This window comes from Pseudonaja textilis, chromosome Z (genome assembly GCF_049901715.1).
Source record: "Pseudonaja textilis isolate UNSWEBS1 chromosome Z, rPseTex1.2, whole genome shotgun sequence".
Classification (NCBI taxonomy): domain Eukaryota; kingdom Metazoa; phylum Chordata; class Lepidosauria; order Squamata; family Elapidae; genus Pseudonaja; species Pseudonaja textilis.
Genome location: NC_142008.1, coordinates 63,749,943 through 63,763,268, shown reverse-complemented (window position 1 = coordinate 63,763,268; position 13,326 = coordinate 63,749,943). Strand labels below are relative to the sequence as shown.

Genomic DNA, 13,326 nt, shown 5'->3' with positions numbered 1-13,326 from the left:
GGACTAAATGAATGCCAGTTATTACTGAAACTAAAAAATAATTGTTGAATCCAAGGTAATACAAAATAATGTTATGGTTTTCATAGCAGTAGCATATTACAAGGTACCATTCCAGCCTTCCTTGAATAACCATTACATTTTTAAATGTAGTATTGTACAATATCTTTACAAAGAGGATAGCTAAATGTTAAAACTCACTACATAAAAGTTCATATTTATTTTTTCAGAAGCAAGCAAGCATACTTGGGATTTAATCCCACAGACATATTTAATATTTTAAAGTTTTCTATAATTAATTTGCCATTTAGCAATTCAAAAGGTACTTTATCGAGTATTTTGGTGTGCATTCCTGCTCTCAAAGATCATTCTAACAGGAAAACAAAAATAAACAGCAAATTCTTAGAAAACCACAGCATTCTTTGTAATAAATCTGAAATCATTCTAATAAAAATTAGAAGTCATTACAACAATTGAAGAAATTATAAACATTGATAAAGTCATAAGTAATATATATTTATGAGCATACCTCAAAATGGTGATCAATTATATCAAAATAGTCTTGTAAAGGGATTGGACCAGAAAAAGTACATACAAAATCTTTACAATTTTGCCTCCCAAAATGTTGCTCAAGACGAAGAGTGAGTTCTTTTGTAATTAGCCAAATGTCTTCTAGTTGATCACACTGAATTCTGTAACGCTCTTCAAAATAAAAATAAAGGCAAAAATTATTTGCATTTCATCTGTAAGTGGTATTAATTATTAAAGTAGTGTTTTATTGATGCAACAAATACTATAAGTTGAATATTATAATTGTTATCCTTAACTACATAATCCTTTTCTCACAACTGCTTCACATTTCACTGAAATTCTAATTTATAACAGTTTACACGAATGTATTAATAAAAAATGTGTTCAATTCATAGTTGTAATTAAAACATATTAAAACTTGAAATAATGGGCTATTAAACTCAATTGGGTGCTGAAATAGAAGCATTAAAATATACTGAGTAACATTTATAATTCATATGCACTGATCTTGCTAGATTTGAAAGGGCCACGTAAAGAGTGCAAATGTCTTGAGGGCGGGGCTGACATCATGACAGTACGATGAACGATCTCTGAGCTCCGAGATTGGTGCTGATATCCTTGCAGCTGGATGGTCCATTTGTACCTAAACCGTCACGTAGAGACGATGATCGAGGAGAATGCAGACTGTAGATCCCAAGGACATTGCAAAGTCCCTGGTTGATCCAGAAAAACTCTCTAATTCGGCTGCAGAGGAAAGTGCCCATTGAAGCTGCTAAAAAGTTGGGAGAGCTCCAGAACGGAAAAAGGGGAAAGAAAGAGTGTTGGCTTTGCGTAAGATTTTAACTTTTTTCTTTTTGACAAGAGAGCACCCTAAGGGAGGGAAGAATTTAAGAATATAAAAGACTGAAGAGGAAATAGCGGCGAAAGTAAATCTTTTGTAAAATTAATTAGAGAACTTTTTATCACATTTTAAAAAGGATTTTTTTAACCTGGACTGGACTTTTTAATTACAATTAATAAAAGACAAATACTAATATTTATTTTAAAGGGAGAAATTGGATACTTTGTTAGTTTTCTTTTTTCTCTTTGAAAGGGAATCTTTTGCATTAGAAACTTTTTCTTGTCTTAGTTACATTGTAAAGAAGGAGTGAAAGTTAAGCAAAGTAAAGTAACACTGCCACCCAAAGGCTTTACAAAATCCTTCTGATGGAACTGAACGATTGAACCATAAGAAAATTTTCCCAACCACAGATTGTTTACATCAAGAGAAGAAAGAGAGCTGAGCACTGAAGAAATGTTTATGCAGGTGCTACTCCTGTAAAATAAACTAAACAGCTAGAGATTGAAATTGAAAGAAAAGAACTCACTGTGATTTTGGATATACTTTGCTGGACTTTGATAGTGTGCCTTGGACATTGTTTGGTGGCAGTGATTTACTTTTTGACATTTTTAAACTTCAGTTGTTGTTTTCTATTCTTTTCACTCCACTTTGATAGTTGGTGGATATTCTGGGCCTAATTTTTCCGGCCTTTTCCTAAGCCTTTAATTTGGTTTTGGCTCTAGTATTAGAATATAAACTTTGTCCTTTTGGGGTTTTTGGTTTTTCTATTCCCTCTTTAACACTATTGGTGGATTACTTTTACATTTTTAAACATTTTTATTCTTTTTTAAATTTTTATATGTTTTTATGGAATTGGGTTTTCTTCATGGTCTTCATCATTATTTTTATTTTTATTTTTAACTCTTTTAAATCTTCTTTCCCTTTTCAATTGGACTGAGGTTAAGAAGAACTTGAAGACTGTGGCATTTTTTCTCTTTTCCATTCTTGATTTTTGTAATCGATTGATTGGATCTGCATGCAATTGGAACTTCCTCTTCTCCACTCAGTGGTCAGCTGTCAATACACACTATGTTGCATCAGGAGAAAGAGAGAGAGAAGGAGAAAGAAAAGGAGGTCACATTATAAGTGATAATGCAAGCAATACAAAGAATAGAGGACAGAACAGAGAAGACAGATGAGAAAAAAGACAATATACAACAAATGATGATGAAAAATGAAGAAAGATTTCAAAAGATAGGAGAAAAAGGTGACCAGAGTTATAAAAAAATTGGAGAAATTGACAGCAGACTGTCAGTTGTGGAAAACGACAAAGGAACTGGAATGTTGGCCTGGGAGATGGACCAGGCAGATTTTTATCTCAGATTTCAAAATATCAAGGAAGAGAAGGGAGAAAACCTTGCTGAAATAATGATAGAAGTGCTGGCAGGAGCCTTGGAGATATCCAAAGAGAAAATGATGGATGGAATAGATGAAGTGTATCGAGTCTTTACAAGATATGCAATGAGAAATAAACTACCTAGAGAAGTCCATGTAAGATTTACTAAGAAAGCAATCAAAACACAAATATTACAAAGTGCAAGAGATGACCCATTGAAATACAAAGGAAAGGAGATTATGGTCCTAAAACAAGTACCAAGAAAAGTGAGAGAAATGAGAAGAATACCAATTATTGACAAAAAATTTAATAAAGAAGGGACTGAACAAGGGGTGGGATTCTACCGGTTCTATAGAACCCCTTGTTAACTTTTGAAGCAGTTAGGAGAACCGGTAATTAGAAGCAATCTCCTTTTGTTTTTTTCCACTCATATTACATTCTTGCCAGTAAACCTAGACTTCCTGTCTCTGGAGCTTCTGGGGCTTGACTTTCTTAAAGGGAAGGGTTGTTTTAAGATATTTACACTGCTGTTGGGAGGAAATACTTCCCTGGACAATCAGCAGTTCGAAGAAATAATTGAATAATGAAGCAGAGCTGTCAGAAAGAAGCTTTTAATGACATGGAACCAAGATGAGTGAAATTCAGCAAGTCTTTTTGGCTAGCTAGAAAGATTGATATTCAAACATGAGTTTACATACCCTTTCTGAGTTTTGGTCTAAAACTGGTTTTTGGTGAAGGTTAATTCTGTACTTGGTGAGCTTTAATCCTGTATTTATTGATGGGAATTTATTGATGGGAATTTTCCCTATTCAGCTTCCACAAGCAACAGCTACTGTTGTGATTTAATAATTTGTATTGTGTTTGAATTTTTTCCTGCCTCATGGTTTCTTTTTCTATCTGGGGAGGGGGTCTTCGTTCACTGCTTTAGTGGTATCTGGCACTGTGATTTTGGGGTATGCTTCCAAGAGGCAGGATACAAGCTTGGCACTGATTATTTACTGTCTTTCTGGGGGGCATGTGACCTTTTCTTAAATCTGGATGATTTCCTTAGGATATCTTATGAGGTGAATGAAACCAGCTGGTATCTTTAAGTGGTGCACATGGATCTAAGGATTGCTTTTCCTAGGTGTGCTTTTTCTCAAGAGCTTAAATGTCCTCTCTGCTAAAGAGTTTCACTTTATGAGCAAGAGTTGGCTGCTTGATAGTTATCACTGTATTTTAACTATTTTCATTCCTCAAGGTGCTCTGGCACCCTGCCTGATTTGTAACTCTGGCTTGCAGGTATTTTTAATCTAATGATTGGTATTTAGGGTAGTTTTGCAAGCAAAGAAGCTTTTCGTATTTTTTACAGGTAATCCTTGACTTACAACAGTTCATTTAGTGACCATTCAAAGTTACAATGGCACTGAAAAAGTGACTTATGACCATTTTTCACACTTATGACTGTCATGAGAGGCCAAGTGAGTAGAAGCACCCCTTGACATGAGTGATGTCAAGTTAGCCATGCCCACCCAGTCACATGACCACCAAGCCACACCTACCAACTAAGTCACACCCACAGAACCAGTTGTTAAAAAAATGAATCCCATCCCTGGAATGAACAACAGATGGTTGATTTCAGAGGATCTCATATTTACTTGGCAAGAGCAACAACATAGATTGGATTCAATAGAGAAAGCAGAACTATTTTATGGAGAATACTTTCAAGGAAAAGAAGAAGAGAGGATACGAGAGGAAGAAATATTTAAATTTCAAGAGGAGATGGTTGAAACAAGAGATAAGGAAACACGGGATGAAAAGACATCTGAAGAGGGAGCAGTAGGTGGAAGGGTGGCATTCAAAGAAGTAAGAGAGCAAAGAACAACGAGAGCAATAAACCCTACAGTATGAACAGTATGAAAAGTATGAACAGTGGAAGAAAAGAAACTGATTACAATTAGTATAAATGGATTGAATTTGGCCATCAAAAGGAGAAAAAAAATCACAAATTAGAACAATTAAAATTAGATATAATCTGCTTGCAAGAAGTTCACATAAAAAAACAACATGTTTAAGTACTGAAACACTCTAAAATTGGGAATTTATTTACATCATTGGCACAAAAAAAAGAGGAGTGGTCTTATATATAAAAAAAATACAATTAAAGCTGAACTAACTTTTACAGATTAAGAAGGAAGAATATTAATGGTGGAAATAATTGACAATAATGTAAAGATGCTCTTAGTAGCAATTTATGCTCCCAATGAAAAGCAAGAAGAATTCTACAAGAAACTACATAAGAAAATAATAGAACTGGAATACAACAATATATGCATCTTGGGAAATTTTAATGCGATAGTGGACACAAAGTTGGACTATAAAACATAGGAAGTTAATAAACAAAATAGAAAGATACTTCCGAAATCCTTCTTCAAGATGGTAAAAGAATTAAGCATTCAAGATGTTTGGAGACAAATGAATGCTAAGAATAGACAATATACATTCTACTCCACTAGACATTTATCATGGTCAAGAATAGATATGATTTGGATGTCAACAGAACTAATCTTTAATATACAAGAAGTAAATACAGAAGCAAGTTCTTGCGGATCATAATCCAATATGGGTCAAATGCCAGGGACAAAGGAAAAGATCAAGATGGACCTTGAACAATGCAATATTGAAAGAAAAAGAATATACACAAAAGAACTGGCTTTTTTCTTTAAAGGAAACAACAGGGAGGAAACTTCACTACAAAACTTATGGGTACCGTGAAGGCCTATGTCAGAGGTTTCATTATAGACTACACGAGAAGAAATACTAAAAAAAGACAAATGCAACAAATGTTAGATGAAAACTATAGAAAACTCAAGAAAGAACTACAAAAATATCCACAAAAAAGGAATATTAACAGTCAAATGGAAATAATTAAACATAAAATGGGGTTGATGGAAAAAGAAGAATTAGCTCAAAAAATTAGGAGTGCTAAACAGAATTTCTTTGAAAATGCAAACAAACCAGGCAGATGGCTGGCATATAAACTGAAAAAGGAGAGAGAAATGAAAAAAGATAATACAACTTATAGATGATCAAGAAATGGTTTGCAATAGAAATAAAAAAAAGAAAGAGATAGTACAGAAGTACTACGAGAAATTATATAATCAAGAAAATATTGAAAAAGAAAAAGTTAACATTTGCAAAAAGCAGAGCTATCCCAAATACCTGAAGATATTAAAATAATGTTAGAAGGGAAAATAACAATGATGGAACTGACAGAGGCACTATACAGACAAAATACTGGAAAGGCTCCGGACCCTGATGGGCTACCAGGGATCTTTAAGTACTTCAATGCTTGAAGTAATGAATGAGGTTTAGTCAAAAACTAAATGCCTAACTCATGGACAGAGGCTTATATTGCTCTTACACCTAAAGAGGATATTGACCTACAACAAATAAAAAGCTATAGACCTATATCCCTGCTAATTGCAGATTATAAAATCTTTGCCTCAATAATGGCAGAAAGACTTAAAAGATATCTGAATAACTTTATACATACTGATCAAAATGGATTTCTGTCTAAGAGGCAAATTAAAGATATGAGAATAATTCTGAATACATTGGAATATTATGAAACACATCCAGAGAAGCAAATCTCCTTGGTATTTTTAGATATGTAAAGAGCCTTTGATAATGTAAATTGACAGTTTACGATATTACAAATGGAACAAATGGGTTTTGGGGAAAGATTTATTAAAGCAATCAAGGCAATATACCATAAGCAATCTGGTAAAATAATGATAAATGGAGATTTAACAATTAATATTAACATTAAAAAAGGAAACAGATGGGGCGGAGCCAGCTGTCTGGGAGAGAAGACATGCAAGCAGATTTCTCTGCAAAGCACCATCTTCAGAACTTCATTTTGCAGGACCTTTCAGGGTCAAAAGGAGGCTCGTAGGGTTTCTGAAGTGTAGGGGTGCCAAAGAACCTACACGGGCGATGGATCGTGTGGGAGAGCACAGAGAACCGGGATCAAGCAAACGGAGGAAGGACGATTGGCAGACCATCCATAGAAGCTGACAGATGGTCATACTATCAGTGAAATAGTGGAACGAAGGTACATACTAAATGGACAGCCTTAATAACTTCAAAGTGAGTAAACAAAAAGGGGCACCAAAAGCAAATTGTATAGAGAAAACCCAGCATTAAGAGCCACCCCTAGTTAAGAACGGAAGGAGCGGCAAATTTAATGGAGGGCAAAGAGATCGGAAGAAGATAGGGAAGCCACAGGAAAAAAAAGATCTAGAGAATAGAATGGGAGAAGATCAGTAAATAAGGCTGTGAAAAAAGAAAGAAACGATTAGATTGATGCCTGGAATTAAAGCAAGAAGGGAACTTTGGATTTAACTTGGAGAACAGTGTCTTTTGAGAGGGTCAAGTGTTGATTTGGTGTGAGCCCTGTGGGGATTATAAAGCGGAGAAAGCAGAAGGGATTAGAACTAAATAGATTGGATCTAAAAGCTTGAGAGAGAATTGATAATTGTGATCGAATACTGTGACGAAATTGGATTTTCTTGATTTTTGTTCTATACATCTTTTTGAACTGTTCTGAACTCTTTGGAAAAAGAAACTTGGAACTAACTAAAATGGATGATACAAAGACAGTGAGACAGCAGTTTTGAAGTTGACCAAAAGACATTGTAGCGCTTCGTGAGAGACATCTGCTGGCCACTGAGCTGAAGAGAAACTGTAACAAGTTTACAAAAAAGGATACTTGGTTTCTTTTTCCTTTATGTTAAAGCCTCTGTCTTTTGCTTTGGTTTGTTGACTTTTAAATTACTGCATATATAGATAAATTTAAGATTTTGCTCATCTCTAAGTCTCTGCATATATTGGATAATTCAGATTGATATAATTATACAAATGCAAATTATATATTATATTCTTAGTAAAGTTGATTAATCAAATCTGTTAAAATTAATCATTATATACTGATTGTTGATATTGTTGATATAACAACGTAATACTGAATACTTGATATTAGTTTGGATCTATTACTAGATTGGTTCTATTACTAATATAAGTTATTGGATAGTTGATACAGTTGATATAGGACTGATATAAGAAAAAACAGTTAAATACTGTAGTGTGAAGTTAGAACTTAATACAGATGGAGGGATTTGAAAGGGAAGAGAAAAATTGGAGGAGGTGGTTGAAAAATATATTTAGTATGACAACTAACACAAATATACCTAAAGCAGGAACTGGAAAAAAATACCCACCCAAACACTGACAAAGGCAACAACCCATCTGCCAAAGGCTGCACTCATTGAGACATAGCAGTCCAGACAGTAATGTCTGATGAACAGAGACAGGGAGATCCACATAGTCGTTCTGCAAATCTCTTCTAGGGGTATCTAGGTGGCCCAGGCAGCTGAAGTTGAGGCACTCCTAGTAGAGTGTGCCGTTAGGCCCTGGGGTACTGGAAGGGCTCTGGCTTTGTAGGCCTGTGCGATGCATGCCCTGATCCACCTACTCAATGGGAATGGGGAAAGGACACAAACATGGCCTCAGTTTTCTAAACGTTGAGGTACATCTGATGTAAATTCTAAGTGCCCTTCTAACATCTAGGGTGTGCCATCACGTTTGTGATGCGGAAGAGGGTAGAAATCAGGTAACACTATGCCCTGAGATCTGTGGAAAAAGGTATTAACCTTTGGAATGAAGGTAGGATCTAGGCAGAGAAAACTCTGTTGTCATGAAAGGTGCAGAGATCCTGTCTGATAGAAAGACCCGCCAGCTCTGACACCCTTCTAGCTGATGTGATAGCTACCAGGAAAACTACCTTCAGGGTCAAGAATGAAGAGACACTGTTCTAAGGGGTTTGAAGGGAGTTTCTGTTAGAGCCTGGAGCACCTTCTGAAGGCTCCAGGAAGGGTACCTGTGTACAACAGGAGGGTGAAGGTTGGAAGCCCCTTTGAGAAACCTAACTGAAGGATGGTGAGAGAAGGAAGGATGGGATTCCCAGGATTGGACTGAGGAAAGAGCTGGTACTTGGCGATGAAAGGTGTTAGGTACGAGACCCTTTTCTAGGCAGTCCTGAAGGAAATGGAGAATCTCTGCTACACCAGCCGAAGTTGGAGTGAGACCCCCTGTCTGACACCATTGGCAAAAAACTTTCCAGATGGCATCGTAGATGAGTGTCGTAGAAGGTTTACAAGATGCCTGGATAGTGAGAATGACCCTATCTGGGAGGTTAGCTGCTCTCAACTGATGCTGCTCAACCGCCATGCGGTCAGTTTGAACCACTGGGGATCCGGGTGGAGCAAGGCTCCCTGATGAAAGGAGATCATGTCATTTGGGATCCTCCAGGGAATGGCTATTGACAGGTTCACCAGGTCTGCAAAGCAGGGCTTCTTGGGCCAATAGGGGGGCAGGAGAATCAGCTCCACCCATTCCACCAACATCTTCTGAATGACCACCAGAATGATGGGAAGAGGGGAAAAGGTGTGGAGGAAACCTGTGGGCCATCTGCTCCGAAGTGCATTGGTCCCCTCCGCTCTGCAAAGAAACCTAGTGAAGAACCTGTTGACTTGAGCTCCCTTCTTCTTGGGGAGAAGCAAAGAGGTCCACCACTGGGGCACTGAATCTGAGTGATAGATCCCTGAATATGGCCGGATGGAGGGACCATTCTGCGTGGTTGACTAGGCTCCTGCTCAGCCAATCGGGAGTTGTCGACTCCTGAGATCTGGTCTGCTGTGATAGACAGGTGTTTCTCTGCCCACTGCCCCAAACGTTCAGCTTCCCTCATTAGGGCCCTGGTCTTGTTCCCCTTGGGATAAACTCATTCAGAAATTAAAGATCGAGAATAGCTCGCCACCCCCACCCCCCTGAAGCCTTGGGGACAAAAAAAAGCTAAGAATAAAACCCATGTCCCTGGTGGAGCTCAGGGACTGGCTGAATGGCCCTTATGTCAACTTGGTGTTGAGTGCCCGATTCCATAAGGGCCCTTTTTGAACTGTCCCGTGAGACAAGGAAGAGCACAAAATTTTCTTGGGGTGATGGTAGAAATTCTAGTTGTAATACCAACCTTACTGTATTGAGCACCCAGGCGTCTGTCGTTGACTCTTCCCATCTGGAGATGAAGAAGGCCAAATGACCTCCAATGGTGGGGAGAACGAGGAATTATTTAGAGCGATGGAATGAGCGACCCCCTCCCCCACAAAAGGGCTGTTTACCCACAGTTTGTTGTTGTCTGACGGGTGCATCAGGGTGCTGCTCTTGGTGCTGGGAATACGCTCTCTGCGGCCTGGAGAAGCGAGAAGTAATTTCGGGGCTAAATGGAGGTGGCCAATATGGGGCAGCGTGGAAGTCTGCCCTCTTCCCTGTTGAGGAAAGAACTTTTCTTTTGTCCCTCGTTTCGATGATGAATGGATCGAGAGCATCGCCAAACAGCTTCTCATTGGTGCAGGGGGCCGAAGCCAGCTTCCACTTGCGCCGAGGCTTCGCTTGCCAATTTCGTAACCATAGCAGTCTCCTTGCTGCCACAGACGATGCCGTGGCCCTAGAGGAGAACTTGGCGGAATTTAGGGTGGCATGCGCCATGAATTCCACTGATGCTATAATCTTATTGAAATCTTGATGCAATCTAAAGGCTGATGGAGGTATGCGGTCTTGTAGTTGGTGCAGCCAGAGGAAAGAGGACCTTGTGAAAAATGATGCCACAGTTGAGGCCCGGACAGCCCAAGGAGAGCCTGGTGGTTACATTTTAATGTCTGCTCAGCATGTTTGTACTCTGCCTTAAGTACATCCTCGGGCTCAGTTGGAGTGCCCGAGGAGAAGGAAGCCATGACTGGAGTGTCTACAGAGGGAACTGCAAGAGCAGTAGCGAGGGAAGGGCCCACATTGTAGAACCGCCAGTCATATGAAGATGGGGGGGCTGTAGCAGGAGAGGCGAATTCTTCCTTGATCAGATCCAGAAAAATTCTGGGTGATGGAAGGACTTCCAAGTGGACTATGGGTTTGGAGAGGAGGGTATCCCCGGCCCCCGACTGTATCACCTGGGGTTCGGGGGCAGTCTCCTCTGGGGACAACTGGGTAGTAACCAGTGCCTTGTCGAGAAGAGGCTTGAATAAAGCTGGTTTAAAGATTGTGGCTAATGGGGGTTGATAGGGTCTCAGATCTTCCTCAGAGAGGTTGGGGGCCCAGATTTCTCCCTCCTCCCGTTCAGAAGCAGGAGAGTGGCTACGTTCATATGGTTCTGCATAGTCTCCCTGCTCTAACTCACCCCATTCTGATTGAGCAGAAGGGACCCTGGGCTCCTGTGGATGAGGCAGTCCCCTCTGGGGGATCTGGGCTTGTGGGTAGGCCCAAAAAAGGGGCTGGGCCCTGTTTGAGGGTCAAAAAATTTGTTGCAGCCCTTCTACTAGGCCTTGTCTGATGGCAATGGAAACTAAATCTTGGATGTTGTTGGGTCTGCCACCAAATGATGGATCTATGGGGCGAAGGTCTGCAGAGGGGGTGAAGGTAGCCTCAGGTCTAGGTTGAGAACCACCATGGGCCATGGAGGGCAGAGCTGAAGAGAGGTCCCAGGAGGCCTGTTTAAAATTGGGGCTGATCTGCTTAGGTCTTGAGGCCCGAATTATTCTTCAACCGGCTCTGGAGACCAAGCTTGAGTTTTGTCAAAAGGGCCTGGATTTTCACCAATCCCCTGGAAGTACCTGCCTGAACAACCGGAGGGCAAGATTGTGAGGCCTGTTGCAGCTGTCCTCTCATCTGCTCAATAGTCTTATTGAACTGTAGCTCCAAGGCTGCATGTCTACATTTCTCTGCTTTAAGTTCAGCCTGGGATGTTTTCTTAGGGCCCAAAGCTTTGGCCCTGATCTTGGCCGCTACCTCTCTCTGCACTGACTGAGAGAACTGTCTCTTTCTCTTTCTCTTGATCATTTGAAGACTCTGGTTGTCCAAGCCTGAAAGCTCTGCTTGAATCCTATCCTTCTCCATCGTTGGTATAGACAAGTACAAGAGGTGCTGTGAGCAACCCTCACTATGTGCTGCCTATGTAGAGGCCTTAATTATGGCCTGCTGTGGTATGATGAGTGTGGCCACTTAAAATGGCCGCTCACCATGTGCACTAAGGAGATGATCTAAAATGGTCCCTCACACAACTGCAGTCTGTGATGGCTGATCCTTGCTCTCTAGGCAGAGAAAGTGGCCCGAGCAGCAAAATCGCCAGTAGAAAGGAAATCATGTTGTTTACGATCAGCTGTGAGGCGCTGTTATCACCGATCCAACCTTTATGATCACGACGGCCGAATTTGCTCAGGGAGAGCTGCAGGGGAGGGCCTATGGCTTCTCCTTTTCTTACAGTCTCCCTGGATTATGGGATGATTCCCTGCATTGCAGGAGAGCGGAGTACCGCTCTCCTGAAGGCACAGCTGCACCAGGTCCCCAGGAGCTGTGCTGAAGGCTTGTAATCGCTGTTCCAAATTTGCTGTTGCTTTGCTTTGCTAAATTGCTTTCAGAGACACAGCTCAATTGTCATTGAAAGAAGTCGAGTCAAAGCTGGGGGAAACTCCTACAGGCAGTCCCTTTTATATAAGACAAACTCAGCTTGATGATGTCATCAGGAGGAGTCTAACTCATCCTGGGCTCTTGCAGCAGCATTTAGGAGAAGAGGGGTGGTGTTATACATAAAAAATTGGATCTTGGCTAAATAAATTTTTAAAGATAAAGATGGTAGGATATTGATGGTAGAGATAGAATTAGAAAACAACAAGATTCTTTTGGTAGAGATTTATGCTCTGAATGGTCCACAAGAACACTTTTTTTTTCAAAAATTGTATAATAAAATTAAGGAAATACAATGTGAAGAGATATGTATTTTAGGTGATTTTGATGCAATTATAGATAAAAAATGGATTATAAAGGTGAAAATAAGAAAATTTTTAAAAAAACTTTCATGATTTGGCGAAGGAGACTTTAGATCTATGATGCATGGAGAGAACATCCCCCAAGTAAAAAACAATTTACGTTTTATTCTAATAGATATCAGTCCTGGTCGATATTAGATATGGCATGGATGCCGAAGAAGTTTATCTCACTAATAATTGAAATAGAAATTGAAGCAAGCTTGTGGGCAGATCATAGTTATGTCAAGTTTAGCTGGAAAGGCTGACTCAAGACCTTAAGATGGACCCTACAAAGAACGATTCTAAAGGAGGAGGAATTTAAAATTAAATTGGAAAAGGAAATGAAACTCTTCTTTAAAGAGAACAAAGAAGAAGACACATCCCTACAAAACACCTGGGATATGGCCAAAGCATTTATGAGAGGAGTTGTGATAAACTATATGGTGAATAAAAATAAGAAAAAGAAACTACAATGAAGAGCATTAGAAGTGAAATATAGAAACTTGGAGACGAAGCTGCAAAAAGAACCAAAACAGAAAGAGATAAACTACGAATGGACTTAATAAAACATGAAATAAACTTGTTGGAAAAAGAAGACCCCAAAACTGAAAAGAATAAAACAAAATGTATTTGAGAACACTAATAAACCAGGAAGATGGCTAGCCTGTAAACTGAAAAAACAAGCAGAAAAA

At 39.4% G+C, this 13,326-nt stretch overlaps 1 protein-coding gene across 6 annotated transcripts in view; it reads right to left on the bottom strand.

The window, feature by feature from the left end:
* The window catches only part of BBS9 (Bardet-Biedl syndrome 9), a 365,750-nt gene that overhangs the window by 196,925 nt on the left and 155,499 nt on the right, over positions 1-13,326 (bottom strand). For all 6 annotated transcript variants that reach the window (XM_087917940.1, XM_087917939.1, XM_087917936.1 and 3 more), the window contains one exon: positions 527-699. In XM_087917940.1, coding sequence (XP_087774066.1) covers positions 527-699 — 173 coding nt within the window. The remainder of the gene's footprint in view (positions 1-526; positions 700-13,326) is intronic.